The following is a 19,651-nucleotide window of genomic DNA, read 5'->3' as shown; positions in this document are numbered from 1 at the left end:
ATAGGATTTGGAGATGTACGGAGTGAATTACTTCGAAATTCGTAATAAAAAAGGTACAGACCTGTGGCTCGGTGTTGATGCTTTGGGTTTGAACATTTACGAAAAAGATGACAAATTGACACCAAAAATTGGTTTTCCATGGTCTGAGATAAGAAATATCTCATTTAACGAGAAGAAATTTATAATTAAACCAATTGATAAGAAGGCACCAGACTTCGTCTTTTTTGCAACTAGAGTTAAGATCAATAAACGAATTTTAGCACTGTGTATGGGTAATCACGAACTCTACATGCGTAGACGTAAACCAGATACAATTGATGTACAGCAAATGAAGGTATGTTTCTGTGCGAGTATTCGCTTATAATGCATTCCTTATGTTTAGTTTCTTTGCTCTTTCTGAATCTTAAAATTAATCATCTCATAGATAATGAATTGGGTTTATAATCACAAAATAAACATTTATAATTTAAAGGCGCAAGCAAGAGAAGAGAAAATTGCAAAACAACAACAGAGAGAAAAGTTACAGTTAGAAATAGCTGCAAGAGAACGTGCTGAGAGAAAACAACAAGAATATGAAGAACGACTTCGAAATATGGCAGAAGAAATGGACAGGCGGCAAGCTGAATTAAACGAAGCTCAAGAAATGATCCGACGTTTAGAAGAACATCTTAGACAGTTACAAGCTGCGAAGGAGGAATTAGAGGATCGTCAGAAAGTACGTATAGTTTAGTATAAAATATAATTTTCCTACAATATATGTCTCTATGTGTCTTATTTCTATACGAAGGAACTTACGGCTATGATGGAAAAACTTGAACTTTCACATGAGATGGAAGCAGCTGAGCGTGCTAAACTTGAGCAAGAAATACGAGCTAAGCAAGAAGAAATACAACGTATACAATCTGAGGTAGTGGCGAAGGATGCTGAAGCAAGGAGGCTAGAAGAAGTATTTGAAGCTGCTAAGTATGTAATTTTTGTTATGCAACTATTCGCTATTTAAAATATGAGAAAAAGGATCAACTCTATTCTATTCTACACCTGTATCTATAGATTAAGGCAGGAAGAAGCCGATCGAGCATATCAAGCTAGTACAACGCCGCATCATCATCATGTTGAAGAAAATGAAGAAGGTGAAGAGGAAGGAGAAGACGAAGTTTCTCATGGTGATGTTACTAAAGATCTTGCAACTGATGAATCGATAATTGATCCTGTTGAGGAGCGACGTACGTTGGCAGAAAGAAACGAACGCCTTCACGATCAACTTAAGGTAGTGATCTTTGCTTGTATATAAATTTATTGCACCCTGAGTAATTTTTGTGGATGTATTTGAATAATAATTATATATTTCAGGCATTGAAACAAGATCTTGCACAGTCACGCGACGAGTCAAAAGAAACTGTTATGGATAAAATCCATAGGGAAAACGTCAAACAAGGTCGCGATAAATACAAAACGCTTCGTGAAATTCGTAAAGGCAATACTAAACGTCGTGTTGATCAATTTGAGAACATGTAAATTATATATGCATTTGCCTATTTGCCTGCCCATTTCACCCTGCCTTTGAATTCTCTTTCAATATCGTGTACACATGGAACACTCAGTAATCACGTATTTTACATATGTATATGAGAAGCGTACACAGGTTCTCTGATTGATCTATACAAAGACAATTTGTAAAACTTCAAATATATTATTTTATAATATTTTTTTGGAGATGTTTCGAGGTATAAGTCGCTCCCAATTTCTAGCGATGTAAAGTTTATGATATGTATTACTATTTTTCAAAGTCGATTCTATACTCTGAGTACAGTTAATTCAAGACAAAAGAAAATAAAAAGCTCACAATTGGCAAGGAACGCGACGAGCGACCAACTTGCGCCGTCTTCCATGTATGCTTCCACGTTGATCACTGTTAAGCAGTTTTTCGTAAAGCAAAATGTTTATATATTTTTTCATAACAAGTATAGATTTTCTTGCTGTTTTAGCTATAAAATATTTAACGTTAATTCATACTAACTTTGTTATTTTAGCTATATTATTAGCTAATGTTGTTTTTTTTCTAACGATATCTCTTTTTGCTAAAATATCAAGAAAATGTGTTACATAATTTGTGAATACTGTTTTATTTTTTGTCCAAGCATTATACACAAGATTTTGAGTGCCGGCGCATCAGTATTTTTTTTCCAAGTATTACTGTCGGTCACTAAGCGTAACGCCACATATGTGACTTCTTTTCACTGATTATTTTCTTGTCGCGGTTCTTATCATGTTGCGTCTTATCCGTCCTTGATAAGGATTTGCCCGAGAAATACATTGTATTTTTATTTGCGTCATCACTTATTTCTGCTGATGAATTAAGATTACTTTTGTCAATAGCGGTCGCTATACACTAATGTATACATATCGGTTCCAGTTTTATTCTGATGTATCATTTTGCTATTTACAGTAACAAATATAATCCGAGTAATAGATGAATTAATATTTTAAAACAGTGTGGAAGAGTCACCATTATTTTTTACTGAGTTATAAATAATCTCTAAATATTAACCTGAAATAGGTTTGTAATGTACAAGCGACCGCTTAATTTATGTAACACGAAATCAACGATATCCGTCTTCACAATAAATATAGACATGTAAGCACGTCATATAAACTTTGCAAAATTATACATACTATTTTAGTACGAACGAATTTCAACTACTGTTTAGTAATTTTATATTGAACACACTCGTGGCCTTTATTGATATACGTATATTGAAATACTAGATATTAATAATCAGTAATATAATATATAGAAATGTAGGAATATCGCGCGTCTCTTTGTATTGCATACCTTCAACATAAGGTAATTGCGCGGTTCCTATAAAAAGGATAGCTATCAAGATTCTTGAAAGTATGAAAGAGTGAATGTGAGCGAGAGTGTTATAATAAAAAATAATACGTACGAAAGGTTGGATGATAGGAGAACTATATGTGGCTGTCTGGTACGCCACATAAAAATTTTAAAACAATTCTCTTTTTAAAGAAAATTATATGGTGCGACAATGAAATTTAATTAAACTGTAATGAGGGAAAATATAGCCTATAAATGCTGCCAATTTTTTGACGGAATGCAAACAAAGAGCGATGTTGTGAAGTGACACACTTTTTGCAATAACGAAGTAGGAAAAATGATGGGAAAGTTTAAAAACTGATCATTGTATCGGAATTCATACTTTTGTGCATTATCATCATTACATGTTGCAGTAAACACGAAAGGAAAAGTACAGGAAAAATAACAATAGATATTTTTTGATAATATTTAATACTACAATTTACAAATTAGTAGTGTTATATTATTATTATTATTACTATTATTATTATTATTATTGTATTATTATATTATATTATAAATATTATTAATATTTACAATCTAGTAGCGTTATTATTATTGAAACAATATTAAATGAAAATTGAAGCAAAGGATTTTATAGTCGTCGTGTATTTGTACTCTCAAAACAAGTCGAATGTACATGGCAATAACTACATACATATTTTGTACAATGTAACGCTCTAAAGTTCAAAGACAGACAAATACCATTTTCATAATAACTCGTCTGGATATTTTTGTCGTTAAACGTTTGGTGAGAAAGCTGCTCTTGAAACATTCCAAAAAACATTTGTAAAATGATTTTTTATTTACGTTGGGGTTTTTCGCTTTCTTGTAAGATTTATAAAACTATTGGATTGCAAAACAAAAATTTTTTCTATATACATACATATGTCTGTAATGTACTTAAATACAACTATGTATATTTAAAACTACAGTATTTTGTTTATTGTGTTTATTGTGACATGAAAAGACCACGAATAACCCTAACGTGGATCATTAAATGATTTTCATATTCCTTATGAAGGTAATGAATATAAAATCATCTTTAATGTATTTCCGCATATTACTTAATTGGTAAACTGCTATATCAAATCTTTGAGCTGACATAAAATTTAATGACATCATTTTACATATGTAAATATTATTATATACTTTCATGAGGTTATGGAAAATTAATTTAACGATGCACATCATGTTAAAATTTTCATGGTGTTATAATTTTTCTTTTCGACATGTCCAAGCGAGTAAAAACATGGTAGGAGAATATGCATTTCTAGTTATTAACAAATTTTTGTAACTTCCAATGCTTGATGGTATTTCCTAAATTTTCAACAATGTTCAAAATGCGAATGTTCCATTTCTATATTGAGAAAAAATCTTTGTAACAGTATTATTGATTAATTGAAACAATATATATAAAACACATAAAATATGACCACAAGGACGCATAAGCATTGTATTTTATTTGGAAAAAAATTTGTTAGTGCGAGGATATATAAAAATCACTTGTACTTTGCTGAAAAAGTTAAATATTGTTTAAATAAAAGAATCATATCATACATGTTAGACATATTCTGACCCTAATTCATTCTTTTTTAATTTAACTGATCTTAATTACTTTCGGACACATAAAACATTGGATAATACTTATTTGAATCTGATCTCTTTCCGTATTTCGGAGTAAATAAAAGTACTTTTTTATAACTTCGAATTACCATAATTTACATTATTTCAATATAATTTTTTTCTTATTACTGTAGAAATAAGATATTGGGAATATTATTATCCTAAAGATCTAAAAGGAGAGACGTGTTCTAGAAGTTATTTATACTTATTTATTTATTTCTACACTATCTATACATTTACATGTTTGTCAACTTAATATCATTCACATTGATCCGCTTTTCCTATTCGGTTGCTCGTCCTCGCCACTTTCCGTTTTTTCAAATCGATCTTCTCTCGTCCTAATCTCTGTTCCGTATATCCTCGAGCTAGTAAATACTTATATATTTAAATATAAATTCATCTTAGTTGATCTTATATCCGATAATTGTAAATTCGTAAATTGTAAATCAACTTGTAAGTTCTATTTGTGGTCTAAATATTTCTGAATTCTCTCATAAATAGAAAGAGTAATTTATATAACTATATTAATTATATTAATTATACAATTGTATAAATCTTTCCTTAACGTCTTTATTGAATAAGAAAGTAAAGATTCAGGCGCCATAGTCGCCGATTTGTAAAGCACAACTCCCGATATTTAAGAGCCTTATCCCCACCATCGGAATTTTCAGACCTTTATACACGACTGTGGACAAGATCCATCTATTAGTATAAGCCTGAAACTAAAGTATTAAGTTCGAAGCAATACATATTTACAAAGTGAGTACGAAATTCGGCTTTTCCTGTAACCATTATAGAAATAATTTTTTATCCGCATTTAGAACTTCTTTAAAAAGGGTTCTTATGGAACACATATTCTAAAACAGATATTTTAATATTATTATATTATATTCGTATTAGAAAAGGTTCTATAAGATAAATAAAAGTACTAAACTATTAGACATTGATGTTATTTAACAATATAATATTATTCATATGTTTCTTTAATAAAAGACATTTAATAAATAGAATACATGAACATACATCTACGTATTATAATACTATTTAATTTTTTTTATTAAGTATAATAATATTCAATAACATCCTGACCTTCCTATCCGTTGATTTCACAGAGAAAGACAAACTAGTTTTGAACCGTAAATTATCTACGTGAATATTAAAAATAAATAACATGTTCAAAATATCACTTTAACCGCAATAATTGTTTAATATTGTTGTAATACCATTAAAAAGATAGTGTTACTATTTATTTATAATATTCTCATAGGTAATTCATAGTTCAAAGCTATTTTGTGTTTTTCTTTGAGATCAACAGTTATGAAGGTCAGGACGTTATTGAACATAAACATGATATTTATGTATTTATATACAGCGTGTCCCATGCAACTGGAACAGGCTGTATCTGCTAAATGGTTAGGGATAGAAGAAAATGTCATAAGTGAAAGTTAAATAGTATCAGGCGCTGCATAATATGCAACTAATTTTATGCACTTTTGTACATTGGTACATTGGAAAAAGCAACTGGCCTTTTTTTAAAAATGGAAACCTATATCTTTAACTGCACCAATCGACGCAGTTTCTTGTACTCTAGATAAAAGTACTAACATATCTATGCCCTAAACTTATTCATTAGGAAGTTATCGAAGCTAAAAGTTCTCTGAATTATTTCAGTCTCTCGGCAAGTGTTCCGGAGTACCTACGTTATGTTCCATTACAAGAACGTTTCTTTCCATAAAAATTCCACAAGCACAAATATTTTCTTAAACAAATAATTTGTTATAATTATGTTGTAAAACTTGACATTACGAACAATTTTTTACTATACATATAAGGGCTGGATACGTTTAGTTTCTGAGATATGCCGGCTTATGGCATGACAGCCGAAATAAGTTACCTATGTAATAATATAATAATACCTATATAAACCACAAACAAAAGATACAAACTAGGTTTGGCTTAGGCGTTGCTTTATGTGCTAATCGGAAAAATTGACCTCTATCCGAAACCTATGTAAACCATAAACAAAAGATAAGAATTAGGTTTGTTTAGGGGTCATTTTATCCGCCCGCCGTAAGACGTCCGGCAACTAATACCGATGTATATGTTACCACAAACGCACAACTACAGACTGGATTCACTGTAGCCGCACTGGTTATTTTTCATGAGTATCTCAGAAACTAAGCCCCTCCAGTTCTATATTAATCCAGTATAGGAAAAAGTTGTTCAAAATATCGACTTCCATAATGTAAACAAAAATCATCGAAATCGCGGAGGGTAGTCATTTCCACAGTTTTACCTAAATTAGGACAGAGTTTTTTAGAAACGAAAGATAATTCTTTTATAATCTTTTCTCTTTCATCGTTTGAAGTGGTCTTATTTACTGTTAATATTTTAAATTTCTTTAGATAAGATAAATTCTGCAGATATTACCCAGTTTTCTTTTGAACCTGTTATGGTCAAATATATTGTATATATTGTCAAATATATTGATCTATATATATCTTCCTGTCCATTATAGTCTATATTCATTATATGGATTTTATGGTTTAAGTTTTCTCTTATTGTCAAGATGTTAACTGGCCTATATTGCCCAATGGAAAATGTTTCTTTGGCTTTTTGGTCCCTTTTTCTTTTTCTCATTCCTTTATTCTTCTTTTTTCAAATTCTCATATCTCACTCTCTATTTTCTCATTCTCATGTCAACAGCACCTGATCACCCATTATGAGCTAACTGTGCCTAACACAGCTTGACTTCGATTTTCTTATGGGTATCCAGTTGTTTCTGCAGGGCCAAGACTGGCAAATAAAACCAATTACTATCTTATGTAATAATTACATAAGTTATGCAGTCTTTTCTTTTTCTGTAAGAGATCATATATGTACAACCACTGATACTTGGTTCATCTGTTATGAGATGTTTATCTTTTAAAAATATGATTTTTTTTAACATTTATTAATTTTGATAAATCTGTTTAATTACTTCGTTGTGGTACATACATAATGAGAAAAGGCGGACTTGTAATTAACTATGCTCTCAACAATTTCAATAATTCTTAAATATATAGCTAATAGTTTTTGTACTTTCCTTTATCTTATAGAATTTTTTTTAGTACACGTTCTAAAATAACTTATTTTCATGGAACTTTATTATACATATTCTAAAATATCTGTTCCCTGAGAATGCTTTTTAAAGAGGTTCCAAATGTGGATTAAAAATTATTTCTGTAATGATTTATATAAACATGTTGATTTTGTACTTACTGCTTACTGCTTTGATCTTGAACACTTATGTTTATAGCTTATACTAATGGAGGGGCCTTGTCCATAGTCATGGCCCTGACTGACCTGTCAATGCATGGCCTAAACTGCTGAACCTGGAAATATGAAGTAAATACGAACTATTTTAACAAGTAACATAATATAACTATACATTATATTTTGTTTTCTTTTTTGCACGATACAATGTTACAATATTAGATTACAAACTGGGAGTGGTGAAACAGACGGCAATTGCAATTAATGCATAGCAAAGCAGGGATTATTACATATTCACTCTGTGCATAAACAAATGTAAAACACTCCATTTTCTAGACTTGGCCCAGAAAATGGTAAGAGAGCATGTATATTTGCAAATATACTTAAGGAAAGTGGCAGCAACAACCAAAACTTATTAGCTTTGGGAAATGTCATACCTAAACTAAGTGAAAGTAGCGCCCCACATAACCATGTACCATATAAGACAATTGATCTGATCAAATTGTTATAAAAAATTCTTTTCACGGCAATGATAAAATACTGATGATTGTTTGTATCAGTGTAGCAAATTATTGTTAACATAAAATTTATTATATCTTATAATTCATATTAGTGTTCCAAATTATTTACATCTTATTTGAGATACCTTTAAATCCTAATGTAAATGAGACATAAAACACATTGAGATGTACATTTAGAGGGCATGTAGAGTAGGAAATAAATCAGAAGTGATTGAATATTCACAAGTTATATGCTGTCTGCATAATTTAGATGACTTTTATGGTAAGCACAAAGAACATAAATCATTTCAAGCTAAAAGTAATGACAGAGTTCAAAATATTGTTGATCAGATGTTTGTGAAGAACAGTCAGAGTTCATTTTGCTTTAAGTTAAAGGGTACAACGAAATCTAAAATATTAATAAATTTATTATCATATACAAAAATTTTCTAAATATCTGTGAATTGAAATAGAAAGCATAGCACAGCAGATAAAAACATTTTAGATGGAAAGGAAAAATGTTGCAAGATCTAAAGAATATAGAAGAAAACAATTTTATGTCAAAGTAAGAAGTTTAATTAAATATAAAAATTATAATTTTTTAAATTTTATTCATTTATAACAACCAGTAGCTTAGAGTTATTTCTTCGAGTTTCTAAATTTATTTATGGCTGTAAAAGAGTATAGGATTAGAAAAGAAAATAGCGAAATTAAGGCAAAAGATATTAATGTGAAATAGGATAGATAAAATGAAAGCGAAGTAAGCTGTCAATAAAATATTGATAGTAATGAATTAAGACTGTTGTTCCTGATACTTTAATTAAACAATAATCAATTTTGTTTTTTTATTTTATATTTAGGAAGCTCTAGATTTGAATTATAATTTTGCATACTTTCCAGTTTCCAGATAAAATACAAAGTAAGGAAAATTTGAATCCTAATATTATGGAAAAAGATCCAGATCTATCACCATTTAGCAATTGTGCATAAAATCTCTTGATAAGCATTCATTAGCCTTTACATTAAAAACGATATTCTTTATATAATTAATTCTAAGTAACAATATAATTTTTATTTTCAGTGTACAAAAAGTTAATCACTTTTCATGTCAGATAAGAAGGAATTTTAAAATGTACATGCGCATCACTGCAGTATCAGATACAACAGTGCAATTACAACAAAAATAAAATTCTATGCAGCAATAAATACAAATGTAACAAACATCAATATTTAAGCAAAGCTAAAAATGTAAATGTAAGTTTGTCATTATAATGGTAATCATTTAAAATTATGTAATTCGTAATCTGTTGTTGTATCATTGTTGTATGATTATTTTAGTTGAATTACGCATTCCTGGTTTTGCGAGAAGATGGTGAAGAAGAAGAAGATAATGAATTTCCAAAAAAGCTAAAGTACATTTAAATTATATTTTTATAACTTTATCTGTACAATGATGTTATTAAAACCTTAACTTTTTTGTCGAAACAGGTTGATGGAATAAATTTTCTGGCTGCCATTAACACAAAGTCCAATTGTCTAAAAATGCAATTTGTGATAAAGTATAACATTTTTTTTAAACATTTATTTCCATGCAATTTTTTTTTATTTGTGATCCAGGTCTTCTGACTTTAGATAATTTCTAATCATATCTGCAATATTTATTAACTTTATGAATATATAAATTTTATTTTATGGCCTATGAGAAATTATTTGAGTCTGTTTAATATAAATAAATTCAGGTAGAAATGTTACCACTCGGGGGCAGGCTGCTCTGACAAGCATATAGCCTGATTTCTCTGATGTTTTTGGAATGATTGAAAAAGATTTAAAGCAATCAGTGTTGTAATATATAGCCTTGTAATGTATAGATGTAATATATAGATAACGATTTTGTATTATTTAAGCATGTAATATAAAAACGCTTTCATAACTTTTTGTTTATAGCATCCACTGTTTTTTTTTAATGTTTTATTTACAATAGAAAAACTGTACTAAAAAGAAGTACTGTTTTTTTTACAGTAGAAAAATGTTTGTAAGATACCGTACGAAGTATGAAAAATGCGAATTCGCGTCTCAGGTCCCAGAGTGTTAATGTATTTGATATCGTTAATATATTTAAGAATTTAATGATGTAGTATGAGAATTATTAATATATTTGAATAAGAAAGCTAAAAAAAAAGCAAGAAAGGAGCAAAATTGCACCGTTTGTTTAAATGGAATGTTTTAAATGTACAATAAACATAAATTGTATAGGATATTAAATATAAACTATAGAAAGTTTTACTTAATATGCCATTCTTCATTGGATAGCGAACTTAAAAGTAGCAATGATTGTAAATGTTCTCCATATATTTAATCGATTTCGTTTAGATGAAACGGGTGTTGCACTTACTGCTAAATATTTTTTGGTTAGTTTGTTTAGAACTGAAGAAAATAGAAGTGAATTATTTCATTGGACAGTATCGATATTGGAGTATATCGTTATATTCAACATCGATACTTGAATTGAAACGATATTCGAAACATCGATACTGTATCGTCCATTACTACTCAGTGGACGATTACAACGGTGCTTTGAGTGCGATGTGTTTGTTATCTGAGGAGAATGTTTCGTTATGATATACAAAGTCATGTTACAGAAAATTCATTCTCAGGTTCATCCGACGATGATAATGGCTATGTTAGGTAAGTTTGTCAGATGTTCGTTTTGCTACCTGATTCGAACAACTTACAGTAACAGTAATATAAAAATACCACCGGTAAGAATTTTGATTGGAGCAATGTCTACGTTTTGTTTACATGTCATTCAACATTTTTTCGACTTTTAGTAATTGAAACAGAATCGCTGGTACATTAGTATAACGAACAATATAGTAAGATACAATGAATAAGTTTATTACTCATGCGAAACGAGTGTCGATCTTGGAGTGACGACATTTATCAATATATGGATAGTATATGCATTGGTACTTGTTCGTGGCAAAGTGTCAACGTTGTATAAAAATGTTGTATAGAAAAGCAAGCGTCTATTCCGTTTATCAAAATAGATATCTGTTTAGTGTGATACGATGCATATAATTCCGTTTACTATACTCATAATTTTAATATTTATGTCTGTCATATGCAACATTGTAAAATTATTACATGTAACGTAAAATTGGTCACTCATTTTGTATACTCATGTATTTAATCAAATAGTTGTTTATTAACACTTATTTGAAACAAAATTAATAATAGTACACGTACAGTTTCTTAAAATATATGATAAGTTTTTATTAATATCTGGTTTTGATTGTATCATTTTTGTATATAATTAGATTGTAATTTATTTAATTGTTCATAACAATTTGACAAATACATAAAATAAAAAATTAAAAAGTACAAAGAATAAAAATGATTCATTGATTTACTTCCGCATATAATTAATATTTTAATATAATTATTTTATTATTTTTTCCACGTGTAATGAACGTTTTTAATAATAATAATTTAATACTATTATGATATTACACATGCTATATATCGTAATTCTAAGTACATATATGTACGTGCATTCTACATATGTATCATTTCATGCATATACGTCAATAAACCGACATAATTATAAAATTAAAGATATTTAAATTGTTAAATATTTCAATGAATATTTTTTATATACAAACGTGACAGGAAGTATTTAAAGGATATTTAGCGCTATATGTTTATCATTAAACTTTTTCAGTAATATTATTTTATATGTATGGTAATGTTATTTGACGATACAAGTAAGTTTTAGTTTGTAATGTTTAAAAATTTGATGTATTTCCTCCGAATTTTATTTTTATTTGATCTATTTTAGTAGTTCATGTCTTTTTCAGAAAAAAAGGTTCAAGCTGTCCGACAAGTGAATTCGATGACTCGTTTCAAGCAATGTGCGATATATATGGACAGACACCACCGAGAACTCGACTTAATCGAAAAAAGCGATACATGAGACAGAAACTTAATGGAGGGTAAGTTAATTAGCGTTTACTTGTTTTTTTATACGCGAAACGGTTCAAGCGTTCCTTCGTTTTTCCTAATATATCTCTACATGTTATGTTAAATTTTAATAATTGTTTCTCTAATCAATAGAAAATTTGGAAATACAATAAAAACAATAGCCTGAGAAAAACATTTATAAAATCGTACATTTACATGTATTTATACATACATATGATCTTTAATCTAATTTGCAACGATTGTTTTATGATTTGTAAATTGTAAATGTATGTGTAAAATTATATCAAGATATTATTATGAAAGTAGATATCATTAATAAAAATATATTTATGATAGATCATAATGTTATAATGATAAAAATGTTACGATCGATCTTTATAATATAATTTTATCAATTTATACGTAAGATTATACATTGTATACAAATAAGAGAATAGGGTAAAATGGAATTTTTATTTCATTAATTTTTATTAATGTAGACAAATAATAATAAACATGTCTTATTGCAAAAGGTATAATGGTAAAGGATAGATAGCTATGTAGAAGGGACAATATTTAATAGAATTATTTAAGAGACAACATTTAATACAGTTTTTAAAAGGATTGTTTTTTTAACGGAGATAGTTAAATGAGGTTTAGCTAAATAAATGTAATATAATGCAGTAATACATAATAATGCAGTATAATTACAGTTTCTCCAATATTCTATAAGTTTTTTTAAATCATTCGTAAAGATAAAATAAAAAAGAATTGTTATAATTGGTATTTTTAAGTTTTTAAAGCAGTTTATTAACAATTAGTATGAATTTAAGAAAATCAGAATCAAAATGAAGAATTTGACTAAAATGATATTCAATGAGTCAATATTCTGTATATAATGTATATCAAAATTAATATGCTATTACAAGTGTTCATGATACATTACGAACATAAATTAGCATATTCCAGAAGAGTGTATTATAAACAATTTCTGTTTATCAAATAAAATGAAAGAACGAGCTCTTAAGCGATCTTATAAAATTTTTTCGTGAATTTGAAATTACATATATGAAATTTTATTAAATATTAAAATATGAAAATGTATTTCTTTACAATTTCATACACGTATTCATATATGTTAAAAAATATATTATACATATCTTTTTGAATACCATATTTTGTCATATATTTAATCGTACATAAATTTAATTAATTTTAAGGGAAACGAAATCGTTAGAAAAAGACATACCGTCGAAAGCAGCGATCCGCAGGCGCAATACTCTGGACAACATTATTTTTAACGAAATGTGTGATAAAGCAGATAAGGATTGTGAAAACGAGGTAAACCAGGATATAGCGAAGGAAGGAAGTCGAAAATGTAAAAGGACATTGAAAGTGTTACGTGGAACTGAAAGAGATTTAAAACTGGATATGGAGGCAGCCTATAATTATAACGAGAAATTTGGTCCTCATCAAGTATCTACTCCTAATCATATGAAGGTATAAAATAGTAATAAATAATTTAAATTGTAGAAAATTGTTTGGCGATTGTCCAAAAGTAAAACTAATTGAAAATTTTTATAGATTGAAACTCGAAATAGATTCCGTAGCTTGCGATCCAAACCTGTTGATGTAGAAGAGAGAAAGCCTAAAATTAAACTTACCGAGAAAATTCCAATTACTGATGATAGGGAACCGATCGCGCAATCACCAAAAACGTTGAGTCTTAAAGAACGGGAATTATTTCATGATACATTCTCTTTTTTAATTAAATTGGTATGCGAATATTCTATTATGATTAATCTCGTAAAAAATACATTTATATTAAAAATTTGCACATACTAAAGTTTTGTTTATATTTTGTAGGGAAGTACGGAACGTAATTGCCGTCGGCAAATCAGTCATGAAGAAACGCGGTGGCAAAACGAATTGAAAGATCTAATATGGCTAGAACTACAAGCCCACCATGCTGATCGGAGTCCAATGGCTCAAGATGAGTACTTGTGCAAGCAACGTGAGGCTGTAGAAGGTTTACTTAAAGAAATAATGGAGTATAGGTAAATTATGTAAGAATTTAATAGATTCTTACAGTTATAAAATAGAAAAAGAGTTTAAATAAAATAATGTTAATTTTTAGATATGATCCTATTGCGAGTGTAAAGAATGATAATACGCCTTGGATTAATATTAATACCACGCGTATTGATCGAATAGTGAACGTAGGATCTAGTCCAAATATAGAATTAGGTATTTGTCCAGGTTGTCTTTCGATGTACTGTAGAGCATGTGCACGAGCACAAGGTGAAGCTTTACAGCAAGTAGAAGGATTACTGTCTAGGCTAGAGGTAGCAGAAGCACTTTATCCTTCGTCACAAGCCTTTGCTGCACATTATCCTTTATACAAAAGTACAGAATTTATTGGTAGAGTGAAGGCAATGTGTCTTTGGTATAATATGACTAAGCATCATCGACTCAAATTACAAATACTGGGAAAATTATTAATGATGTCGCATACAAAGAAAAAACACGATGATACTGGAGATTCTGGAATAAGGTGTCAGAAATAATGATATTATCATAACAAAATACGATATTAAACAAGGAAACTTAATCTTTTTTTCGTTTTAGTTCACGATCTTCCGATGTGACCGATCATTTAGAGTGGAAGCAAACTTTGGTACGATTTGAAGTATCAAACCAACAAGATGAAAATTCCAGCCCTTCAGATAGTAATAATAGTAATAATTCTTCTGGTTTATCTTTCGTACAATCCTGGCCTTCTACTCCTGAATCGTCATTTACATATGCAGAAGATGATAAAAACGATAGATTTGACTTTTACCTAGTTGAATTCGATCGGCAAGCTTACAGGTGAATATTATCTTAAAATATTAAAAACTCCTTTTACGTTTAATGAATAGATTAATTTTTTTATTTTTTCTTTAATTCCTAGGAAGTATATTGAAGATGTATTAAAGACTAGAGGTTTAAGAAAAAGTTTAAATTTTCTTGAGAGATTACATACTTCTGTCTTAAGGAAAGCAAGGTTGACGTTAGAAAAAAGTGATATAAGTGAATCTAATAATACTTTGAACGAAGAATATGAAGGCGATGAAGAATTGCGACGATATGGCGTGTGGAGTCCCGAAGCAAGAGAATTAAATCTTCCATCTTATAGGTAAAACGTTCGTATATATATATTTTGTTTATATTTTATTCTAGAACCTTTGCATTAAATAACAAAAAAAATTTTTAGGGCTGCTTTCGTGTTTTTGTCTCGAGTTCCGTTAGATGTTGTTCATGAGTTTTTAAGAATGAGATTAGAACAAAAACCAGAACAACCTAGTCCACTATCAGTTCGACAACTTATGCGTGAACTTAGGGAAGGTCTTAGAATTGCATGTATCCATCGCGACAGATTTGCAGCTCATTCTTGTGCAGCAGTTGCCAATAATAATGATAATTGCGAAAATTTATTTCAAGAAAACGTGAAAGATTTCGATGAAAGTTTAAAGGCTGTTTTTGAAGTATATCTTGATTACCTTCAGCAGTGGGTAGATATGGTACAGCATGACAGTTTCCACAAAAATTTGATTATGGATGAGTGGATGTTTGTAAAATCAATAGCAGGAAATATATTAAATGGATACGAGATTGCGGGAGTTAAATTCTGGTGAGTTACATCATAATATTTTTATAATGTATATATTCTTCTGCGTTTTATTTTATAGTGAAATCGCAAAAACCATGATTGAACAAGTTAAAGAATACCTTAACGAGAGACCACGAGAGATTCAGGAAAATTTTGAGGATTGGAATGATGATGATTGGTCAAACAGGTAAAATTGGATTACTTTGTAAATTATACTATAAATGTTTTTACTTTATTCTGACATATCACTCAGATTTCAGCGAATGTTTGTACGACGTGAATGGCAAGGAATGTTTGTAGAAGCTCGGGAGAAGGTGGTTAAAGGTGTTATGCTTGCTAAGTGTTTGAAACGTGATATTGTAAATTGGTCTATCTTTGACAAAGAATTAGAGGAATCATTAACATCTTTAAAGGTAAAAGTTATTATAGATTAAGCTAGAATTATTCCTTTACAAAGAAATATTTCTTATATATTTAGGATACAGTTATGGATCTCAGACTCGATATCACAAACGTTATTGAAAATTTTCAACGTGATCTCAAAAAGATAGAAGAATCAAATTATGAATATGATCGATCTGCTATACGTTCAAGAATAAGGGAAATACTTCATCAGGCTTATCGAATGGGTTTTGATTACCATAAAGAAACATGTAAACTATTTGCACTTGAAGAAAAAGCTATTTTAGCTGAAAGTCTGGTTTCTTTCGCCTTTTTGTGGATGGAGTTTGTTAGAACACGATGTGAACGTGGAAGAGGTTTACGACCTAGGTGGGCAAATCAAGGTTTAGAATTTTTAATTACAGTATGCGAACCACATAATACCAAACATTTAACTGATGAAGAATTTGAGGAATTAAAAACCTGTATGGATCGTTGTATTTCGCACGTTGTTGGAAGTGCAAGTACTGCTACAAATGAAACAGAAAGTGAAGTTCTATTTTTATTCTATGTTTGAGCATTATTTATTCTTTAATCAGATGTTGATCAGCTGTCTTCATTGCAGATTTAAAAAGGTTACCTCATTCAAGAGCGTCTTCACCTTGTCATACTAGAAGCAGAACTGCGAGTTTAAGTCTCCCTCAGAAATCTAAAGATAATGTTAGATCTCCAGATATTCCAAGTTCTAGAAAATCCTTTTCATCAAGTGTGGTTGATGGAAATGTAGGTATTACTATAAATAGTTCTGAACGTACTATACCCAGGCAGGAAAGAATCAATCGGGCTATAAGAAAAGTAGAATGTGATATTGACGAGAGATTAAAAGGCCGCGAACTTATAGGGCAAGTTACTGATAGAAAAGCTGTTGATAGAGTTCGTATTAAAGCAAGAAGAGTTACCTTTACTTGGCAAAGAGGTATCAAAATAGGTAAGCTCAACTGAATATGAAAATGTATTAATTTTTATTTTAATACACATTATACATTAAAATTCTTCCTTATAGGACAAGGAAGATTTGGTAAAGTATATACCATAGTCAACAATCAAACTGGTGAGTTATTAGCTATGAAAGAAGTTCAGTTTCAACCTGGGGATCATAGAGCAATTAGACGTGTTGCTGAAGAGCTACAAATATTTGAAGGAATTCAATACAAACATTTAGTACGATACTACGGACTAGAAATTCATCGTGTAAGTTGATGTGTATATAATAGAATATTCATATTTTTACAAATACATATGGATAACATTTGCCTTATTGTAGGAAGAAATGTTAATTTTTATGGAATTTTGCGCCGAGGGAACGTTGGAAAGTTTAGTAGCGGGCAGTGGAAATGGTCTACCAGAGTCATTAGTTAGAAAATATACACATCAACTTCTTTCAGCTGTAGCAGTACTCCATTCGCATGGAATAGTACATCGCGACATTAAATGTATGTTTTATATTGTAATATAACAATAATACATTATCTTGTACGTATATGATTTGACCACAAATCATGAAACATTCATATTTTATATCTAGCTGCAAACATTTTTTTAACGGATGAGGGAAATTGTTTGAAACTTGGTGATTTTGGAAGTGCTGTGCAAATTAAAGCACATACTACTATGCCGGGTGAATTACAAGGTTTTGTTGGTACTCAAGGTTAGCTTCAGCTTTTACTTATGATTACAGTAATGTTCACGGGTGTGCACACTCATATATGTGTTATAGAAATAATTGTAACAAATAACAATAGCTTCCTGTACCTCATTCTAATATTCGTGATATTGTGTCTTTAAAAATAATTTAACATATACTATTTGCACATAGCTTACATGGCACCGGAAGTATTTATGAAATCAGAAAGTAGTGGACATGGTAGAGCTGCTGATATTTGGTCAGTTGGTTGCTGCGTTATAGAAATGGCGAGTGGACGAAGACCTTGGTCAGATTATGATTCTAATTATCAAATTATGTTTAAGGTATGTGATAGTAATCGCGTTTCCCTCCAGAATGTTTACCTTTTACATTGTTTTATTTTATGTATTAATTCTTTTAGGTGGGAATGGGCGAAACTCCAGCATTGCCCAAAAATATTTCCATTGAAGGAGATAACCTAATTAGAAAATGTTTACAACATGATCCAAAGAAAAGGTTGACAGCAAATGCCTTACTTACACTTCCGTTTACACAAGCATACGAAGATGTTAACGCCGACTTATTGATACTGCGACAATAAGCATAATAGGGATATTGTATTCGTATGTAGATTCTTTCAGTTTGAAAGCATAAACTAACTTATAACATCATTGTTACCTGCATCAGGTTAAATATATTGATAGTTCACATACTTTTACCATACCAGTTTCCTGTTTATTTTACGGTTGTTTTCTCGTATTTGTATTCTAAAAAATGGGAAAAATTAGGCATCTAGATAGTAGGTACAAATCTGGTTATGCAATATTAAGTCGAAAATGTTTTAAGAAGAAAAGTTATTTTCAAACATAAAGTATGTATTTTTAATACTATAGCAACAAAATATAATGCCACTGATGTATGTAAATTTTTAACATTCCTACCTTTGAAGAAGGTACTTACATTGTGTACATACATATATGTATAATATTGTTGTAAATTATTTTACGATACAGAAAATAAATTGTTTTTTGTAGTTGAACATTGCACTGTGATTAATGAAAACATTGTATTGTTAAAAAAAAGGAAATAAAAGTGAAAGGTGGTGTCACAATAGTATTTATTTTTGCACAAGAAAACGTACACATGATACAACATACTTGCCGCAAATTAGTTAATTACAGAGGTATGCTGTGTATACTTTCCATATAAACAGAAAGTGAAGTGTGCTTACAAGTTTAACATTACTAAATTAACATTACGAAGACGACTATTTCATAAAGAATTTTTTTTTTGCGATTTTGCAATTGTCACCTATCATTACCAACTGTGTTTATTATTTTATTACATCTTATAAGATATATGATATAATTTCATATCAACGACAGCAGTCTTCGTAAGGGATATTTGTATTTTGAAATAATGTCTGACTGAATTGTTATATATACGTTATTTTAGCCCACAATCAGTTGACTTTATTTCGTAAGTAATTCTAATAAGTTTAGCGTATGTTCTATTTGATAGAGTCGTCGCTATGTTGGCTTTCGCCTGATATGCGCGATATTCTTGGCCGCGAAAATACGATCGCAACAGTTTTGCGATCCACATAACTACTTCTAATGGTGACATCCCATTTCATTTTAAATTTAATAGGTATTTGCAGCTTAAGATTAAAGATAATACAGAACACTTTCATACATATATCGTACACATATGCACGAAAA

The 19,651-nt window shown here is 29.7% G+C and overlaps 2 protein-coding genes and 1 long non-coding RNA gene across 11 annotated transcripts in view; 2 read left to right on the top strand and 1 right to left on the bottom strand.

The window, feature by feature from the left end:
* LOC100649484 (moesin/ezrin/radixin homolog 1) overlaps positions 1–4,431 on the top strand; it is a 36,089-nt gene extending 31,658 nt beyond the window's left edge. For all 7 annotated transcript variants that reach the window (XM_020868204.2, XM_012319862.3, XM_048409425.1 and 4 more), the window contains 5 exons: positions 5–334; positions 473–715; positions 788–963; positions 1,051–1,267; positions 1,351–4,431. In XM_020868204.2, the coding sequence (XP_020723863.1) occupies positions 5–334; positions 473–715; positions 788–963; positions 1,051–1,267; positions 1,351–1,515 (1,131 nt within the window). In that variant the 3' untranslated portion in view covers positions 1,516–4,431. The remainder of the gene's footprint in view (positions 1–4; positions 335–472; positions 716–787; positions 964–1,050; positions 1,268–1,350) is intronic.
* Positions 4,432–4,687: 256 nt separating this feature from the next.
* On the bottom strand, positions 4,688–10,759 carry LOC100649984. Of its 3 annotated transcripts, none has more exons than XR_001099704.3 (3): positions 10,646–10,759; positions 7,760–7,872; positions 4,688–5,220 (listed from the first exon to the last, which is right to left on the bottom strand). It is a non-coding gene; the product is annotated as an uncharacterized LOC100649984 (long non-coding RNA). The 3 variants fall into 3 exon arrangements; XR_002308882.2 differs by having other exon boundaries at positions 10,538–10,674; XR_007225465.1 differs by lacking the exon at positions 10,646–10,759 and adding an exon at positions 8,191–8,325.
* A 40-nt stretch (positions 10,760–10,799) lies between these two features.
* Positions 10,800–19,044, top strand: LOC100650064 (mitogen-activated protein kinase kinase kinase 4). Its single transcript, XM_003403202.4, has 18 exons — positions 10,800–10,938; positions 12,111–12,245; positions 13,434–13,713; positions 13,798–13,989; positions 14,080–14,270; positions 14,351–14,767; positions 14,842–15,084; positions 15,167–15,391; positions 15,470–15,886; positions 15,945–16,052; positions 16,119–16,278; positions 16,344–16,794; positions 16,872–17,234; positions 17,310–17,497; positions 17,571–17,739; positions 17,832–17,954; positions 18,123–18,274; positions 18,352–19,044. Exons 1-18 carry the CDS (start codon positions 10,859–10,861, stop codon positions 18,529–18,531), a joined length of 4,074 nt encoding a protein of 1,357 aa, XP_003403250.2. The 5' UTR covers positions 10,800–10,858; the 3' UTR covers positions 18,532–19,044.
* The last annotated feature ends 607 nt before the right edge of the window (positions 19,045–19,651 follow it).

The sequence above is a fragment of the Bombus terrestris genome, chromosome 10 (genome assembly GCF_910591885.1).
Source record: "Bombus terrestris chromosome 10, iyBomTerr1.2, whole genome shotgun sequence".
In the NCBI taxonomy this organism is placed as follows: Eukaryota; Metazoa; Arthropoda; class Insecta; order Hymenoptera; family Apidae; genus Bombus; species Bombus terrestris.
Note: the sequence above shows the minus strand (reverse complement) of the source record. Positions and strands in the feature narration are given on the sequence as shown.